The following is a 19,056-nucleotide window of genomic DNA, read 5'->3' as shown; positions in this document are numbered from 1 at the left end:
CCATGGGAAGCGCGCTTGCTCCTTGTCCTCAAGTCCCAAACCATGGCACCGCCGACGGCGAAATAATGCGAGTGTCGTAAAATAACGCGGGTTTACAGCGTAACGCCAATAATAGTGCAGCATGTGGTCAGTACTAACGAGTCAACGGGCTGCCGGTTCAAAAGGACGTAGCTCGCGACGGGTGGCGGGCGACCCATGGTGTTGGCCTGCTTTTTACCGAGTGACTTACGCACGCCAAGGACAATAAGTCATGTCGCTGTCTCACTTTTAGTATACGGCTTTTTGGTGCGAGTGTGGATCGATTGGTGTGCGCAGTGTGTGGTGCCATTCACCGGAAATTACCCTTGAATCATCCCATCCAAGCGCCCTTCTGGTTACTGCACGACTTATGGGATAGCACGAATGTACTCAAGGGGTGCACGAGTTCAGACTACTTACATCATGTAATTATTATATCAGCCAATGGGATGCGCGCACCGCACAGATTCTCAGGAGTTTCTCTCGCCTAAATTATGACCTGACCAATAGGTTTTCAGGCCTTCCTGCCCTAAGAAAACCGAGCACGTCGGCACTGAATTACTCAAAGCAAATTAGATCAACCGCCAATACAATGGGCAACGAAATTGAGTAAACGCCAGATCGTTGGAGTTATAGCATGTGTGATTAAGTGAGCGTCCTTATGCATCCCAATCGCCGTTTACTCCGCGCTAGTCAGACATTGGCAGGGCTTTTAATCGCTCGCTTTGGTGCGCAACTGGTCTTATGCACAAAGCAGGTTTAATCGCCTGTGAAACGTTTGTGCAATGGCATTCTGGGCATTCCCGCACGAGATACATACATGATACAATGGGCGACCAAGGACAAATTTTTGCAAAACTTGATTAAATTAAACTCCCAGGGCACTTTAGCGACTTTACTCAAAGCGATAGTAATTCACTGTGACTCATTTCTATAATAATAATCGTCCACCATCGGTTCATAAAACAGATGACGTTCGATCAGCAGTACTTACTGCAGGAACGTATATAAAAATTCCTTGTGAAATTTTACGTTGCGCATTGTACTATGTACGTTGTACTGTGCAATTCAATTTTGTATAGAAAAATACGATTTTTTTTGTTTAGTACAAAGCAGTACAGTACAATCTGGCGTACAGTACGTACAATTGTACACCGTACTTTATGCAAAATAAAAGACCACGGGTAACATCATTTATATTAATTACGATATAATAAGTTAGTATTTTCTCATGCGGTGTCATTAAGCACAGTAATTGTACTAAATCTAGAATATACTTACTTTAATGAGCTTCCAAAATCGCAGCTATCAGCTTTTGTTGCAAACCTTAAGAGTTCGATATATAACGGCATACTTCCGGATCATGAGCATCTTCCCTTTCCAGCATGGTACAGTGGTTACTGGTGGCTTTATCACCGTAGTATAAAACGCAGAATATCCTTCACACGAGATATCTGTACACCGCTGTGATAATACTAGTACATGATAATATTTCGCTTCTCCTTAATGTGATGAGTGCCATATTAGTGGTAGTCCATAATAATAATAATTATTGCGTAGACGTATTTAGACAAGCGAGAAAACACATCATGCGTGTATGCATTTCTGTTCTAGCGGCGTCTGGACATCGATGCCATACAAGTGCAAAGTAATTCATTTTCTAATCATGGTTGCACTCTCTGCTGCCTGGCCTGAGGCGGTGTAATCCAGCAACTTGTGCACCTGCCGTGATTAGCTGTGTTTACCAGGCTCTTGTTTTGCGATGACGGTGTAGCCGGGATGTAGACAGACTACCTGCGTGCTAGGCATTTACACAGCGGAAAATGTCATTTGCGTAATTTATTAATTTATTAAATCCGCCGGTAAAAACTATTAACGCGCGTCATCAGACCAAGCAGCGTATTATCTATCTGTATACTGACTGACGGATGCGGTTAAGCGTGCCTGAAGTGTCTCTTGGGAAAGCCTTTGACGGTTTCTACTGAAATCCTATATCGATCCGAGAAGCTCTGCTGTTGCACCGCGTATCGGCCCCAAACAGCGATGCCTAGAACGTGGATACGCTGATGTAATCACAGATAATTTCAGGGTATCGAGTTCTGCGCGAAATTCGACCTGGTCATGGGCCTATCAGGCTGCTGTAAAGCGCCCAAAGCTACAGCGGCAAATTTCCTTCGCCTGCTTTTTCATGCCGCTGTTGAAAGGAAATCTCAGCTAACGAACTATGCAGAAGGTTAACCTTTAAGTATAATTACATGTTGCCAAAGAGCACAGATATAATACATATCTATATCTATATGTCTCGCAGTCATATAGACTGCGTTGTGTAAACAGCGAAGTCAAAATAAATCGCACGAGAACGAGAAAGACTGGCGAGGCAGAAAACGTAGCGTCGCCCAGTACCACGAGTGGCAACGATTGGTAAAACAAAAAGCCACATAGCCTTCTTCGTTAACTGCAGTTTTAAAATTAATTTAAAACGTTGAAACTAAAACGTGCAAACTGGAAAGGCTAACTTTACACAGCTAGGTAAAACCGAATTTAGTTGGGGGAAACAGTATGCTATTATCGCTCAGCAATATGAAATATGATAGAATATCTATCCGAAGTAAACCGAAATGCCGTTCCCACAAAACGCGTTTCATCCCATTACAATCAGAAAATACAACGTGCTTTTGATGAAGGTGTTCGGTTTCAGCAGCTGGCGCTTCGTACTCGGTGCAAATTATCCTGCACTAGCTCTTGGCCATCCTCCAACTCCTGGCAGTAATGATGGCACGGTTCAGTACATAAGCCAGAAAGTATGCATGTCTCCTTTGCCCTGTATGTGAAAAAGGTTTTGTTGCTAACAGATCTGGCGACCGCTTGGAGCAAACACTGCTGACCTTTGAAGGGCAACACAGTTAACTTTTGAATAAATTAAATTAACCATTGACCTTAACGGAGAGCAATCCTCGCTCTTGCAGGCGAAAGCGGAGGCGGTCAAGGTCGCCGGCGACCAGGAGATCGCGGCTGGCCTGGCTGAGATGGATGCGACCGCCCTGGCCGTGGCTGTTCATTCGGGCTGCTACGTTCACTGTGTCGCCGAACCTGCAATGCCGCCCACAAATCGAGGCAGATACTAAGATTATTGGGTAATGGCGTTAATAGCTAGTGCACGAGAAAGGTAAGCACTTCCTTTTAACGCTAATTTCGGTAAATAAACTCTTCTCGTTTACTTACGCCGTACTTTTTTATTAATTCAATATTGACACTACAAAGGCTATTTATTCGTGCTCATTGGACGTTTTCTGTTGCACACTGTTTTGTTAGATTTATAATTAATTTCGACCGCGGACCATTTCAACAGGCACGATTTTCGCGGTTGTACGTGCGGTTGTACGTTGTACCTACAGGCAGTATCGAGGGACACGCATTCCGATTACTCCGGCGGCACATGGACCTGCAACGGCATCAAGCGTTTTTCTGTTTCATGGAAAAAGAGTCAACTCTCCGGATCAAAATCTGCGCATGGGTGAACGCACCTGAATGGATGCCACACCGCAGCCTTAATGCAACCGGCTCGGACTGTGGATGCATAATGCCCGTTACCACGTGTCCCGGCACGGACATCATGGCGCTGTGGGTCGTACGCCCGTTTTCATCAAAGATTTTCATTAATTTTACAGCCATTCGGCAGATCTCCGCTACGTGCTGCTTATCGCCACGATCCGGAATTCCGCTGACAGTCTGCAATGGTAATCTGCTGTCAGTATTCATTCTTCTCGTTCTTGTGTAACTGTGTTCAAGGAACATTCGTATAACCATGTAGCTGTCTCGAACAGTTTCCACTTTATAAACGTCCATATGCTGAATCGCCCCGTCAAATGCGCTGAACATTGAGGTCACCGCGCCGATGACCTCTTCCGGCGGGACGCGGCTGACCCACGCGAGGAACCCGTCGAGGTCGGAGAAGAAGACGCTAACGCTGGAATAATACTCCGCCACCATCGTCTGCCGATTGCGCAGTTGATCCACGACGCATCTACGGAAAACCAGCCGTTTTCTTTCTGCCCTGAAATTTGGTACATTCAGTGCAAAGAAGATCGACCTGGGAAGCATTTCGCTCAGCAGATCGTCGCACTTCTTCCGCTCATTCTGCAGCTCCTCGCTTTTGACCCGCACCGCTTCGTCCAGCGTCAGTGTGTACGCCTCAAAGCGGCGAATAATGCTGTCGACAATGTTGCCCGCCGAACGCTGACCAGGAACACGCAGCCGCCCGATGGCGGACAGCAGCTGTTTGGCGGTTGGGCGCAGTGTAGTATTTGTATGGAGACAGCGGAAGGCCAACAGTGTAAGATGCCGCTGGACATCGTAATCCCCTGCTTCGCTCTGATCGTCTATCTCCGACGCGGCCGCCTTAAGCGGCAGCTGTGAAGGTATTTTTGTGACCGACTGGTGTACGATCAAAAGAATGATCTGTCCCATTGCGTAAATGTCCGCTGGAATAGACAGTTCTTTCGTGGGAGCGTGGGTGTCAGAGCCGTTGGAGAGGGCGTGGCTAATGGCCGGAAAGCCAAACTGCCCGATGCGCAGCGTGAATCGATCGTCAATGAGGCAGCAACCGGAGCACAGACAGCCGTGCGGTTGGCCGATGGTACTGTGCAAGTAGTTAAGACCCTGCGAAAATTTCCCATGTAGTATATAAAAAAGATTTCCTAAAAGGTCAACTTTGCCGCTGTGCCATACTTTGGCGAGGTCACGAGCCATGGCAAATTGAAAGTCTTGATCCAGTTTCATTGCTTCTAATAGTGCTAGAAGGGAGCCGCGTTTACAGTAATCCGCAAGAATGAAGGCTCGTTGCGGCAGAATAACCACGCCCAGGAGTGCATTGACGTTGGGATGCTATTAGGCAACATTTTATACGCAATTCAAGTTACATAATTATCATAGCCTAAAATAGTGTGTATTATTACACACTTTGTGTAGTTTTAAATGTGCTTTGGGCGTTTTTAAACTTCTAAATGTGCAAGATTAAAAAACTGGGAATCCATCGAGAAAAGTTTAGAGGGGTCTGAAAGATTAAAATTTAAATTATATTTTGTATTTTTGATGGAATTTCTTGACTTTCTAAGAGAAAATCGTTCGTCAGCTTCGCGCGAAAAGGAGTTTGTTTCCATCTAAAATTTCAACATCGAGGTCACCGCACGTTAAAGACGTCAAGAATGAACTCACTTCCTCTGTTCAAAATACATGGCTGGTATTCGTAAAATTTGAATTTAGGGTAATTTTGAGTAGTTTAGAGCAGCTGTCCATACTTTGGTATTGTTTTTTTCACATAAAACTGTAAAAACAAAAAGCATGACTTTGCAAATCTAGCGTTTTCCTAATAACATGGCTCGTCATCTTGCGCTTTGCCCGAAAAAGATTTCTTCACCATCAATAGTCAAATGATTTATTAACATACAAAAAAAACTCAGTAAAAATTTCTGTACCCATACCCTCACCCCCCTTGGGGGGCGCCGGGGGGAGTGTGTAGTTTTAAAACTCCACTATTTTAGGCTCTGAATTAATTATTTGCTGACTACGATTGTCTGATTTTGTATTCATACGAAGCGTGTGCATGTGAGAACAGAAACGGTTGTCTGGAAGAGACTGAAAAATCCGTTCCAAAGCGTGTGACCACCTTTTTCGGGATACTAACCGTCGTATCAGGAATAAGCTGTGTGAGAAGCGGCAGATTGGGCCGACCTTGGACATCGAACGCCGTTAACCAGACTGTCCTCCTCCTCCATGAAACCGGATTGGTCATCTCGGTCATGCCCATAACCAGACTTGCATCCAACTCGTTCTCGCTGATCAGCCACCAGTATCGCGATCGAGTGTTGGCCCGGGCTCTCTTTCTGTTTACCAAACAGTCAGGTTATCGGATTTAGATTGTCCTGCTTATCCTCTAAATTTTGGAGGTAGTGCGCGTAGGAACAGCATAAACAAGATGACGAATTTAACTTACCGGGCACCAAATAGTCCCACACAGGTGGCACCCAAGATCACCAGGGCGACGCCGATGGCCACCGGCAGAGCGACATTCAAAACGGATCCGGTTAGCGCTGTCAGAAATTCCCGATGTTAAGACAATTCCAGCTGCCTACAAAGCGTTGAGAAGGGGCAAGTACATACTGCTGTTGCGACAGGGCCCTTCCATTCCGGAGAAGCCGCACAAGGGAATATCTAGCGGTGGACTGCCGGTTGGCCAGTCCAGCGTCGACGTGTTCTTTTTCAACTCGAAGATGCCGCTGACAGAGCGATACACCGCAAAACCTGCAAATAAACACCATTTGCCTCGTGTGCAGCGCAACTAGGTGCACAAGAAAAACGCTCCAAGACGGCAATTACGCTCATATTCCTTGACTGCGAATCAAACATCCAGATGTCGACGTCCATGCTGGACAACCCGGTGGCGTCAATTTTGACCTCGGCATGAGGTAGCTTGAAGGTGTTGTTAAAGAAGAGCGAAGCCAGGTGGTCTCCGGCGCAGAAGGATGCGCGCTGCGCAACAGACATTTGCCGGTATTTGCTCATATTGTCGGCCAGTACTTTGCTGATCAGTTCAATGGATCGGTAGGCCATACGCGTCGGATAATTGCTTAGTGGCTGCAAAGGTGCACGCAATCAAATCTCCATTCAGTGTACTATAATTATTCCGCGCATTTTACAAGCGTTTGAGACAACTTTGCGTCTCAATTACGGTTTCTTGTCCAAACGTTAGCTTTGCGCATATGTACAATCGATCTGCTGCAGTTCAGCCCCGTCAGTGTTCGCAGGGTGGATTGTTGTAATCGCGGTCAGTGTGTGAGCTGAGTGCTGCGCAACTGTGGGTGCATCTTACCTGAAATCCTGGCTCATATGTGACGTTATACAGGTCAAAGGCCAACTGCCGCAATTCACCGTTCAGACGTCGCTCGTAATCAGTGTCGTCGGATTCGTGAAAGGTGATGAAGATCAGGTTCCACGTCAAGTTCATCATCTGCAGCAACGCGAGCTCAAATGACCTTTTCTAGGTTTTATCACACGGGGTGGCGCACGGCGGGTACTCTTGATAATTTCCGCGCGGATAAGAAAAAATATATATCGAAAGCGAAAGCGTGGTGGCAGTGCTTTTTATTTAATAAAGAAAAGAAGTCATACGTAGAAAAAACAAGAAACAGAATAATATCTAACCCTCCGTTGGTAGCAATGTTCTTAACGCAGCCACAGCGTTTTCCATAACACGAAAATATAATTACGTCGATAATAATGAACTATTGTTACGGTCTAAAGGTCTGCTTTTTGCATCATATTAAATAAAGTTATAACTCAACCGACCAACAGTGTGGGATTGTTGAAAAAGGAGGCTTTTCCATAGTAGTTGTTCTGCACAGGTTGAATATTACAGAATACCTGTCAGAATCAAAGAATTAAAATAGCCGAGCTATACACTGGGGTCAGTTAACCACAAATCTACGCGATCAATGCGTACATATTCTCCGTTTGTCATCCCGAGTTGGCTGGCCAAATCCTGCAAGAGTGCAATGTACGGTAATAGTAGTTTCAACCGTTGTTAATTAGAAATGCGTCCTTCGCAAACATGTATACAACGCTGCAGCGGCAATGCTGCACATACGCCACATAACTGGCAGTTAAAATCGGCTTATAGTGCTTACCATAATCAGGTAGGCCACAGAAGCAGAGGAATACAGGACGAAGACTGCAACCACAAATCCTTTATCCCGACAACAATTAAAATTATTGCGGAGGGTGGACAAAGAATTTTGTATGACATACTGCGACTGTTCTGCTGGGCAAGCAACAACGCATTTACAATGGAGGCGTTGTCGTTATTCTGGACGGGATAGGTGGCGATGGTGGCGTTGCTGTTGGCGCGGCCATCTTGAAAAGTCAGCGCCTTAGCGGCGTTGAGGATGCTGGAGTAGAAGATGGTGTTGGGACGCGTGTCCAGGATGAAGGACACATGCGACCAGCCGAAATAATTGAGAATATGCCACAAGGTGCGCGCTACGCCCGCCTCGCTACCGGCCAGGTTCAACGAGTACGATGGGAGCGAGCGTGGGGGGCTGGAAAACATCAAAGCGATGCCACTAAACAGTGCAGAACGATTTTTATTCACCGTCTGTACATGCGGACGACAAATTCTGGACTTGCTTGTTGAAAAAGAAGGCATTCCATGCTAAAAACACAACGAACGTATAACGACGTATTGTCCGACTGCTAACGTTGGCTAACAGGATAGGAACCTCTTACCGCTGGATAAGCACAGCTGCTGGAAGTAGTCTGCACACGCTGCACAGGAAATTAATGTCACAATGCAATGGCATTTCGAATAAAACAGGTAATGTACTTCATAATTAATACCTGGTACTTAATGTTCTTACGCGCATTACTGACCTTATAATATTTGTTCATGCAGGTCATCTACATATATTTACTACTGCGTAGCCATATTAATGTCTGACTTTACAATGCCTCCATTCCATGGAGTCAGCTGTTTAATTTTAACTTTCATTTATTTTAACTTAATTTTTAAAACAACAAGTCAATTTCTATTAAAGTGTGATTTTTTTCTCTAGACAGATTTGTCTAGAGCTCTTGTTTTTCTTTGCGATTCACGTAATTTTTGGTAAGCCTTTTTGAATAAATTAGAAGCCCTGCCATTTCTGGTTCCAACCAGATTGGCAGGGACAAACCATCTCGCGGAACTGTTCGCCAAGAGGCACGAGCCCATCGTTACTCGTGCCTTCCAGCACATTTCTCCATTCCTTGATACTTATTCCTTCCTGATTTTACTCATGACTGTTGATCTGATGTCGCACTGTTTCCCTGTCTGTTGTATGGAGGCCTGCGGGGCCTGGAGTTTGGGCCGCGGGGAGAACTTAGCTGGCCACAGGGGCGGACTGCGGGGGATTTCTGGGCGCTGTGCTCGATGTGATCTGGGGTTAGCAATTCAACGCTCTGCGTTTCGACCATTAACCAGTGACCTAGCTAGTGCAGTGCTTTGGCGTTCCGTGTGGGCTACCTTCGTGTCTGGTGAAGTTGGGAACCGTGGGTCTGGATTCTGGAACCCTGATGGACCCTGGCATTTTCATTGCTTTCTCGCTCATTTCATTCCACTGTCTGTGACCATCTTCGCGAATCTCCTGGCTGGTGAATCTTCCGAGATCTGTGGACTGGCGAATGGGACGTGGAAGTTGGGAGTTGGATTTCCTGCTTGTTGCGCTCGATGTGATCTGGGGTTATTAATTCAACGCTTTGCGTTTCGACCGCTAACCAGTGACCTAGTTTGTGTAACATGTGGGGGATCTGTCTTTTAGACGTCTGCTCATCTCGTTTGCCATGTTTTCAGGATTGGTAGATTTGCTTTCTGCGGATTTTGTTCGAAACCTGTATTCCATGTGGTTAACTATTAAACTTACAAGTAACTATCAGTCTATCATTACCCGCACAACAGATTCAGCGTTGACTTACTGTTAGTGAAGAAGATATCGCAAGTATCCGGTGTATGTTGGTCCAGATTGTGCCGGTAGTAGTAATTAGTGAAAAGCGGAATCCCTTCAGCGGCCGCCGACAGACAAGTCTGGTTGTACATGCCATCGACGGGGCGCACCACAAAGCGCAGTCCCCGTTGAGCGTATTGTTCGTTGGCGCGCTGCACTGCCAGATGCACGGCGGCGCCGATCCACACCAGCCCCAACGCTACACTGGGATCCAGCATCTGCACACTGACCACCCGCACTTCCAACGTTGCGGCCGGAACCAGGTCATCGGTCTGATCGTGGCCGCTGATGAGGAGCAGCAGAACCTCCGTAAAAATCCAACGAGCGTGAAACCGACACATTTTCTGCTTGATATTCCGGCAAAGTGAGACAACAAACAGTTGTGTTTTGCACGGTGAGTTCGCACTGGAATCGGCGCCTGTCGCATGCAATACGCGGTGTGCTTATCCCATTGGAAACCGTTTGACTGCCGGTCGCTGACTCGCTAAGATTACCTTGGGGCTTTATGTGCTATAATCAGCAAATTGTATCCAGCGGATGTGAATATTATTGTCGCTTCCGTTTAACGCTGTCGATTCGACCATCTGCGCACGCTTTTAATGTAGAAACCAGCAATTATACCTTTCAGTATATGAGGATTCTCCAGAAAGCCTCACTATTAATCGCTGCACACTGTATGACTATGGACCAGCTACGAAAGCTTGATATGCTATTATTGGCGACTCATTCAATATATCCGTATTATTTTGCTACCGGAAGTGTTGTGTAATTACTGTGCGTGGCACGAACAAGGAAAACGCGCGGGTGTTGACTGTGCTGTACAATACAGCAACACAGTATCAAGACAATAACCAGAGTCGGCATTTATTTGTTGCAGTTGCAATTAGCTGCAAGCGCGTCTTCTGATATCATCGGTCTAATTTCGGCTGTTTGGCTGTTGTGAGGGTGAACATGTGGGAGATATGTGCAAATTTAGGCGTGTGCGGTGGTTTCCGGTAGATTGCGTAATGTAGTGGAAAGTCCGCAACAACACTTAATATTATAAATTATACTCCCATATTATACCATTATACCTTCTGTTCCTGTCATGAGGATTATGATGACCTTGTTCTTCAACGATTTGAGAAGTGCTGTGTTTAGTTAAAGCTGCAAGACGCACAAAGTCGACATACGGTCGACGCTGAACTTTTGAATTCCCGGCGGCTTTGGCATTCCCATCAGCTGACTTTGTGTGCATTAGTCATACGCTGACAGCGCGGCGCAAGTGGTAGTCTGTTTATTACGTAACTAATTGGTTTGTAGAATAAATCGATAACCTGATTGCCATCGCCTGTTTGCACGCGAGATACTGTACATGAGTGAAATGTTTACGAAGTGGCTATTTTGACGCAGTGTTTGCGGCTAAATAGCCAGTTGGCTATTTTGCCACACCATTATTGCACCCCGTTTCGCCGCGCACTTTTAATGAGCTCTGTACAGTATTTAAAGTGCCGGGATTTCTGTAAAACAGCGTTACTGACTTCAAAAAGAACCTTACTGTGATGCATGGCAACATGTGCCATTGCAATGTTGTATTGATTCCTTGTTACATTTGTTAGTTTACGTATTTAGTTGAGTAGTTATTAAAGAGCACGACGCTCCACGTCGTGACACTTACAGAGCGTTACAGCGTAACGAGACACTCCAACTCAAAATCGAGGCTATGTGTGAGTGACTTCGCCTTCCGGTGGTAGGCATTCCCCTTCGCCTTTCAAAAGATGCACTTTTCATTGGTCTTCTTATGTAATTCTTAAATTTCTTGAGTTAAATTCCAATTTCCGAGGGAGTATTGTTAGTTTTTCTTATGTTTATGTTTTCCTAGCCGTTAGTCAGATTAAACGTATTTTCAAAACCATGCGTCGACGGTTTTAGTCTGGCTTTCAGTACTGTCATCGGCAGCACAACACAGAGGCTAACGATTGTAAACAGCTTAATTGAGAAATCAATAAACTGGAGCACACAAGCAGCACGAAAATCCCTATCTGGAGCGATCTGCACCGAGCCTGATGGTTGTAGCGCTGTATTTTCTGGTTTACCCGAGCAAAACCCATAGGTTCACCTGTAGCCAGGAGGTTCATAAGAACCTGCTGACTACATACAATCAGACCAAAACAAACAAAACTACAACGAAGCATCCGCTTTTCAGAGTTCAGTTATTCGTCAGTTTGTGAGTCAAATACCGTAAAAGAATTTTCCATCAATCATCATGGGCAGACGAAAGCGTAATGATTTGATTTTAGAGAAAAAGGTTGAAATTATTGATATTGTTGTTCACGATAAACTTAGTTATCGAAAGCAGGGAAATTCTGTTTTCTGTCTCAAGCCTTATGCGGACGCACATATAAATACATAGCCCGCTTCCCCACATAGTCCTCCCGCCCGCCCACATAGCCCGCCTTTAGTCTTGGGCCGCTGGCGCATTCGGCCGATGGCTTCCACAGTCCGCACACCGCACGGTGAAATGCCGGATATGCTCCTGGAAGTCCGCCGTATTTTCCGGCATCCTAGTGTCCAAGTCCCAAAGTAATTTCTGTTCGGTTACGGTACTCGTAAGTAATCTGTTCCGAAAGAGCGTCACGTAATTTGTCACGTGACTTTGTTGTAGTTTTGTTTGTTTTGGTCAGATTGCATGTAGCTAGCAGATTCTTATGAACTTGCTAGCTACAGGCACTCTGTAAACGAACATACGGGTTTTGCTCGGGTGAAACCATAAAATACAGCGCTACAACCATCAGGCCCGGTGCAGATCGCTCCAGATGGGCATTTTCATGCTGCTCAATTTCGTGCTGTTCTGCCAGCTGTTCTGATAGACCGCCACGAGATTTTAAGTCCATCATGATTTCGAAGCATTGTTCCGGCTTTTCTTGCCCCCAGCGGTAGATGTGGTTGTTCATCTCCGGTGTAACGTTAACCTGCTTACATTTTGCAAATCGGTCGCTAAACCTATCCAGTCATTCATTGACGTGAAAGCTTTCTTCACGCTCGAGGGTCGAGTGGTTCTCGTATCACTCGAGGGCGAAGCCGGAAAAGACTGCTTCCGGTTTGCTGATGTCAGCTACATCCAGTTGGCCGTTCTGCACGTAAAACCGTCGGACAGATTCACCCGTCAATCTACGTCAGCCCGGTCACCACATTTTGGAAAGGATACCTGGGGGGTACGGGAAAACAGCCGGTGGATACTCGCTGCGCTGCGATACCGGCCTTCCTATAAATCGGGAACGGCACAGCCGGGAACGGAACGGCACAGCCGGGAACGGAACGGCACAGCCGGGAACGGAACGGCACAGCCGGGTACGGAACGGCACAGCCGGCCTCTCGGTTTCTCTTCCCGGTCGTGTCGTTGGTCTCGGTCGGCATCGGCCTGGTCATCCCGTCGTCCAGCGCGTTTCGCGTCCCGACGATTCTCGCCCGGACAGCTGTCCGGCAATGATGCAATACTGGAGGATGAAATTTGGACAGTTAGTCGGCCGAATGTATCAGCAGGCCGTATTGCATACGGGCTTAGTGCAGCATGGACAGGAACCCGTCTAAGTCGGAGCGCAGCCTCGCCCGGCACATTTGTCTGCTGGCGGAGAACAATGGTCAGCCGCGGTCACACGACAACCGGAGGATTAACCCTGCCGACCAGAATGGACGGTGCGGCAGCCCACGTTGGCGCGAACAAGACATCGGACCCAGGACCGACGTCAGCAAAACCCGTCAGAAAGTGACAGCCGGACAACGGCGACCACGACTACGACGACCAACATCGAGGATGATCCCTGCTCCCGACAAGCCCGGCCTCGATGAGACTCCAATAATACGGCTCCGGAGTAACTGACGGAAGAAGAATCGCGGTATGGACGCGACCGACCGGGTTTGGCAGCAAACCACCGAAAATCCGGCATGCGCCGTGCCGGGCTGGTATCGAAAGTTCATCCTGTCGGATGTGCCACAATTGTCCACCACGTCGATCAGGTTTCTCGTGTCAGGCTGTTCTTTCCGCCGGTTAGATCCATCGGTCAGGATGGGTTCGTGCGACTGCGGTGTTCGATCTTGAAGCTACCTATCTGTTCCGTTCCGGACTGTTTTGACTGTCCGTCCGGCTTCGTTGGGTTTGTCCGTTTCGCCGCACCAGTAGTCCGGGGTGTCGTGTCGGTCAATCCCATCGAACCAAGCAACCGCGGAGTAGCACTTCGCGGCACCGGGCTGTCGTCATATTCGTCTCCGAGCCGGCCACTCGTGTCTCAAGCTGCTCCATCAAGTGTATCGGTGTTCCCAGTTCCTGTTGTAGGTTGACGTATTTCAAAATGACATTCGTCTGCTCTTTCGGAGCTTTGACGGTTCATACAATGTACTCGGTTAACGAACAGAGATTTTTTTAGCTTTTCCTTGTACGTGTCCTTTCTTTTGTTGCCGTCGATGTAGCATCTCTAACGCGCTTCGGTTCTTTGCTGCACTCCTGCCTAAGGTAGACGCTCTCGGTCGCGAAAGTGTCCGCCCATTTTCGGAGTCGGTCGGTGACTTCTGCCATGTCCGCATTCTCTGCTTTCATAGAGGTCGCATCCTTTTCCGCCAAGGTTGCCTTCTTTGCCTTCCGTTTATTGTGCCATCGGTGATCTAGTTCGGCGGCCCGCTAAGTTTCTAGAACTGCTGTCCTTCCGGCGTCTGAAATACCGGTTCGTTCGGGTCGAGTTCTGTCCGCCTTCGGTGTCGATTCCGGGCTGCCGTGCACTACGGTAGAGGCACTGGAACAATTCCGGCTCGAACAGTATCGACCGGCGACAAAATGGTAGACTTGCCCGTCAAGCGGTCGACTGAGCTCTCGGTCGAACTCTGCTGAATGACCGTTGGTGTAAACTGGTCCGCTCCATCCGGGCCGGGTGATCTGGCTGCGTGCCGGGTTACCATCCATCCACTGCGGTTTCCGCTACCCGTTCTCCGGATTGTGCGTTCACCGGCTCGGTTTGGTCCGCAAGTGTCTACCGGGACGCCGGGCTGCCGAGTGGGCGTGTGTGATGCTCGCTCTTCTTCAGCCTGCTGTCCATGCGTGTCCGGAGGGTGTTCCGCCCGTTTTGTTCAGTGCGGTCCGACTAAAGTGTCAGATGGCTACACACGTGTGTAACCGTCCAAAATGACCGGCGGTCGTCTCTCTGAGACGACCGCCGGTCGTCGGACGATTACAGACGCGTACTACGCAAATGTCGCAATGAATGACTAATATCTGTCTGGTGTCAGTTCGTTATGGCGGACAAAATTATTTTGATAAAATCTCGGATATATAAAAAATATTTCTTACCATTTTTTAAATTTCAAATATCACCAACATTACTTTCCAGTCCAATGGAATGGACTTTCGATCGTAGGTGCACATGAGGCGAAGGCGACAATGGATCTTTTCTCGTCTATGCTAACGTAACTTGCGGTATAACCCAAAATACTTTTTTACTCGCATGAATATCAAAACTCGTAGCGTAACTCGCACGCTCGTTACACTTTTTTCAAGAGATAGCGAATCCAAAAAAGTTGCCCGCACTAGTTGTTAGCCTCTGATGTCGAAGGAACAGATATCTAGTGCGGGCAGTTTAAGGGAATGGTAGAGTTGCCCCTTATTATCGAGTGTCCCTTATTATAATTATCCTGTTCCCGTCCATAGTGCGGCAAAATAGCTAATGAGCTGTTTTAACGCAGTGTGCGGTAAAATAGCCAACAAGCTATTTCGCCCACCATAGCCAACTGGCTATTCCGGCGCAGTGTGCGGCAAAATAGCCTAAGGGCTATTCAGACCCCTATTGTTATACTGCGGCAAAATAGCCATAGCCAAATGTTTAATTACACGACAGATTTGTGCAAAATATTCGACCATAGTGGGGATTGAACTCCGTACCTCCTGGTTGCTGTCAGCAGCAGACCACGCTGATAGATACCGGAAAACTTGAAGCATTGAGCATTCCAAAGTTCCAAAGTGCAATGCTACATTTTACAACACCCGGTCCGTTTTACACCGCAGTGCATTGCAAAGTCCCTCTAGCGCGTTGCAGAGATACGCATTTCGATAGCATCTCTAGAAACATTGGCGCAGAAACAGCACCCCACCATCATTTACACTGGCACCGTGCTGCAGAAAAATCTGTAATTTCGTGGCATCGTTTTCGCAGCAGATTAGCAAAAATGGCCTTCATTCTGCATTTTCTGCAACTGGTAACATTGTCGCTGTTGTTTGGTGCAGTACGGAGTGAATCGTGCAGTGATGACCTGATGCAAGAATGCCGCGAACTGATGGCGAACCATAGCGCCGCAGTGCAGTCCGTATCGTGGCCAGTAACGGATGCGGATGTCACTGCCACTCAGCAGTTGGCCCACGATTATTGCCGGTAAAGCAGTCAACTAACAAGTTATTAAGCCATCATTTATTAATAGGGATCAAGTTATTAATAATAACTTCATTATTACTCTGCTTTTCGTTGATGCACTCAGCACACTTCTCACTAAAAGAGTTGCGATGTTATAGTGCTGCAAACAACTCCGCCTACTGCCTATTTAATCTGCCGGTCCGCTGTGCGGACGATCCGGCGTTCCTCCAGCGTTTCACACGATACGATTTCTGGTACGCTGCGGAGAGGACCAGTGTCGTGGCCATGACATGTCAGCTGCCTGTCAATACCCTGCGATTGTTGCGCGCTCACGAGCACTGCGCGGGACGCTCTGGCTTGTTCATGGAGCTGTTAGGGGTGGAGAGAGATCTGACGTTATCTTCACACAATGCCACTAGCGCCCGTCATAATGTCTGCCAGTAGGTGATATCACGTCGCATTATCGCCATTATTCGGCAATATTATAAACGTAAAAAGCAGAAGCCGCTGTCTTAGCGCATACTGCGCCAACAAGTGCGTTTTTGTTCGAACCCACTGCCACCTTTTGTGTATTTCAACGCGTGTGTTGTCCTTGTAGATATCTGCGCCGTTTTACCACCACAGTGAATGGTGCGGCCAAGCCGCAGCTTACGGAGAAATGCGGACGGGAAGCGGTGGAGGTGCTTCAGGACGGTTATCAGCAGATGCACGATGCCCACTGCTCCATGTAGTACGAGTACTGCATATCATGGGACAAGTTTAGACCTTTGATATTGTGGTTTACTTCATGACTGTCCGTAAAACTGCTCATACTCGTATAACAGGCTCATAAAACTTGTTCTACAGGAAGAAATTCCACGTTTGATATAATTAAACTGCGTTTTCGTTTTGCTAATTTTCTTGTCATTACTACGTAATTAACTGATCAACGAGAAGGCAATAACTAACTGACTATAACGCATTTCACACTTTATTGTTTGCCGGGAAGTGTTGCAGTAGTAAACTCTGTAGCTTTTGATTGCAGTCGTTAATCATTTACCACCACTACCATCAGCAGAACATGTTTCCCATAAAAATAATCGATATAGCCATAATGTTTGTGCGCTGCATGTCATCGTACGATGTACTACAGAATTGTCGGGACATTCTAAATTCAGCTGAAACTACAAACCGCTTGCAGGCAACTCGCGCATCGGTTGGCGCGGAAATTTTTGATTCCCAAAGGCTTAGGTATTGTCATGACCTTGCGGCGCGCAGTATACGCTGACTGCGCGGCACAAGCGGTGCTAAGGTTGTTGACTGACCTGTTATTTGGTATCTAAATCCTTGACCTTATCGCTATCGCCAGTAAATAGAACACACTTTATTGTCGAACCAGTAGGCAATTATAGACGTGAAGTTTTATATCGAAACATTGAACTGAACTTAACGCAACAAAGAAAAGGGTGTTATTTAACTTCTGGTCGGCAAACGTTTTTGCGTCGCGCGTTATGTTGCACCACGTGTGGACAGTGCAAGGCTGCAAGTCCAAGTGAAAAAAAGCCACCGGAAGATGTCGGCTTAATTCGAAAGCGTTAACGAGTACTCTGTAGACTTGAGCAAAAAGCATTTGCTTTAAAATCAGAATCCGACCAGCAATTTTTATGCTTTCCGAAACCGATTCCATCCGCATCAGCCCGAAGTAACACACATATATATAGACTAACAATTATGGACAAACACTTTTAGTGGCTAGGTGCACTTTATTTCCATGGCTCGATAACAATATCAAGGTTTAGTTTAATAGTTTAATAGTTTCATCTCGGTAGCAGGTAACCCATTAACCTGCTGTGTTTTGCATACACAGCATGGGAATTTAAACCTGGACGAACACAACACACGCTCATTACCAAACTCCGCTACAGAAGGCATATGATACAACACAGCTCAGAATTGTAAGCATTATTAGACCCATGCACTGGCACACAAGACAATGGCTAAAGAGACAAGATTCCCCGGGAAAGGGAATCTGTCCATTATTGGCTAGCGGCGCAACCTAAGCCCGCCCGCTTGGAGATTGGCCAGCGGTCAGTGTCAGGATGAGGTATATAAGCAACTCACTGCACACAGTGCACAATCATTGCTCCTACCTTCGCAGTTAGCAAAATTTTTGTTAGCAACTTAGCAAATTAGCCTGCTACTAGCAGATACTTAGCTTTTACATCGTTAGCCTTTAGAACGTTCTGTGACCTTTTTAATAATAACCGCCAACGGTCTTCATAATGGTCTCGAAGAACGAACTGAAGAAGTTGAAGGTTCCACAGCTCAAGCAGGCATGCCGTGATGCTGATCTGGATGATACCGGCGTCAGGAAAGTCTTGTTGGCACGTTTGTATAACCACAACGAAATCCCGCCATCACGCATGGAAGGCGCTGTGGAAGCCAACGGCGCCACCGCACCAATTGACCATCCTGTTGGACCTCCAGCAGGAATGGCTGCCGTCGGACCATTAGCCGAGCTGATTACCGTATGCGGCCTGGCTCCAGCCACCCTGCTTGATTTGGAGGAAGCTGGCTTCACCAACCTGGACAAACTTCTCCGCCTTCATCAAAGTAAGTCCTATCCGAAAGATCTCGATTTCATCAAGCTTCCTGCCGGTCGCAACGAGATTCAGATCTTCATCAATCACCGAGCACCGCTTGCCGTTTCCGATGTGACGACATCGTCACTAGTCGCACCGCATGACCATTAGTCACCGGAAGCCCGTGCAGGTATGCCCTGCACATTCCTGCGCGGTCATATGGCATCACGCTGACCGCATATTACATCATCATGCCGTCATGCACTCTGTCATTGGCTTGTCGCCACACCAGCCCCACCCATGGCAGCCGAGCCCATCCGGACCAGGACCATATATAAAGCACCCCTCCACACCGTACCAGACAGTAGTCCGACAGCAGTCCACCAGCAGTCTACCACTCGACTACCAGCCTACACCTGGATTACCTAGCATTAGCATTGTTATTGTGGGCATAGTGTTATATTGAATAAAGGTCACTAACATACGGGTGCGTTGCCTAATCGTTATAGGGAGACATAGGTAACACGTAAAGGTCATCGTCGACCTGTACAGGTGTAGCACAGGTGCGCTTACAGG

The 19,056-nt window shown here is 47.2% G+C and overlaps 3 protein-coding genes across 3 annotated transcripts; 1 reads left to right on the top strand and 2 right to left on the bottom strand.

Annotated features, from left to right (window-relative positions):
* Positions 1-2,363: 2,363 nt before the first annotated feature.
* Positions 2,364-8,206, bottom strand: LOC129595028 (atrial natriuretic peptide receptor 1-like). Its single transcript, XM_055491932.1, has 16 exons — positions 7,822-8,206; positions 7,701-7,744; positions 7,517-7,555; positions 7,363-7,437; positions 6,887-7,024; positions 6,366-6,651; positions 6,178-6,318; positions 6,011-6,107; positions 5,702-5,900; positions 4,747-4,902; positions 4,109-4,677; positions 3,823-4,042; positions 3,543-3,747; positions 3,412-3,460; positions 2,955-3,108; positions 2,364-2,839 (listed from the first exon to the last, which is right to left on the bottom strand). The coding sequence occupies exons 1-16, from the start codon at positions 8,120-8,122 to the stop codon at positions 2,801-2,803; spliced, it is 2,712 nt and encodes a 903-aa protein (XP_055347907.1). The 5' UTR covers positions 8,123-8,206; the 3' UTR covers positions 2,364-2,800.
* A 29-nt stretch (positions 8,207-8,235) lies between these two features.
* Positions 8,236-10,739, bottom strand: LOC129595037 (uncharacterized). The gene is made up of 3 exons (XM_055491943.1): positions 10,622-10,739; positions 9,520-10,058; positions 8,236-8,337 (listed from the first exon to the last, which is right to left on the bottom strand). Exons 2-3 carry the CDS (start codon positions 9,887-9,889, stop codon positions 8,276-8,278), a joined length of 432 nt encoding a protein of 143 aa, XP_055347918.1. The 5' UTR covers positions 9,890-10,058; positions 10,622-10,739; the 3' UTR covers positions 8,236-8,275.
* A 4,876-nt stretch (positions 10,740-15,615) lies between these two features.
* On the top strand, positions 15,616-16,810 carry LOC129595038 (uncharacterized). The gene is made up of 3 exons (XM_055491944.1): positions 15,616-15,940; positions 16,078-16,359; positions 16,518-16,810. The coding sequence occupies exons 1-3, from the start codon at positions 15,738-15,740 to the stop codon at positions 16,648-16,650; spliced, it is 618 nt and encodes a 205-aa protein (XP_055347919.1). The 5' UTR covers positions 15,616-15,737; the 3' UTR covers positions 16,651-16,810.
* Positions 16,811-19,056: the final 2,246 nt, after the last annotated feature.

Source organism: Paramacrobiotus metropolitanus, unplaced genomic scaffold, assembly GCF_019649055.1.
Source record: "Paramacrobiotus metropolitanus isolate TYO unplaced genomic scaffold, Prichtersi_v1.0 Parri_scaffold0000073, whole genome shotgun sequence".
Lineage (NCBI taxonomy): Eukaryota > Metazoa > Tardigrada > Eutardigrada > Parachela > Macrobiotidae > Paramacrobiotus > Paramacrobiotus metropolitanus.
This window is presented reverse-complemented; position numbering and strand designations above follow the sequence as displayed.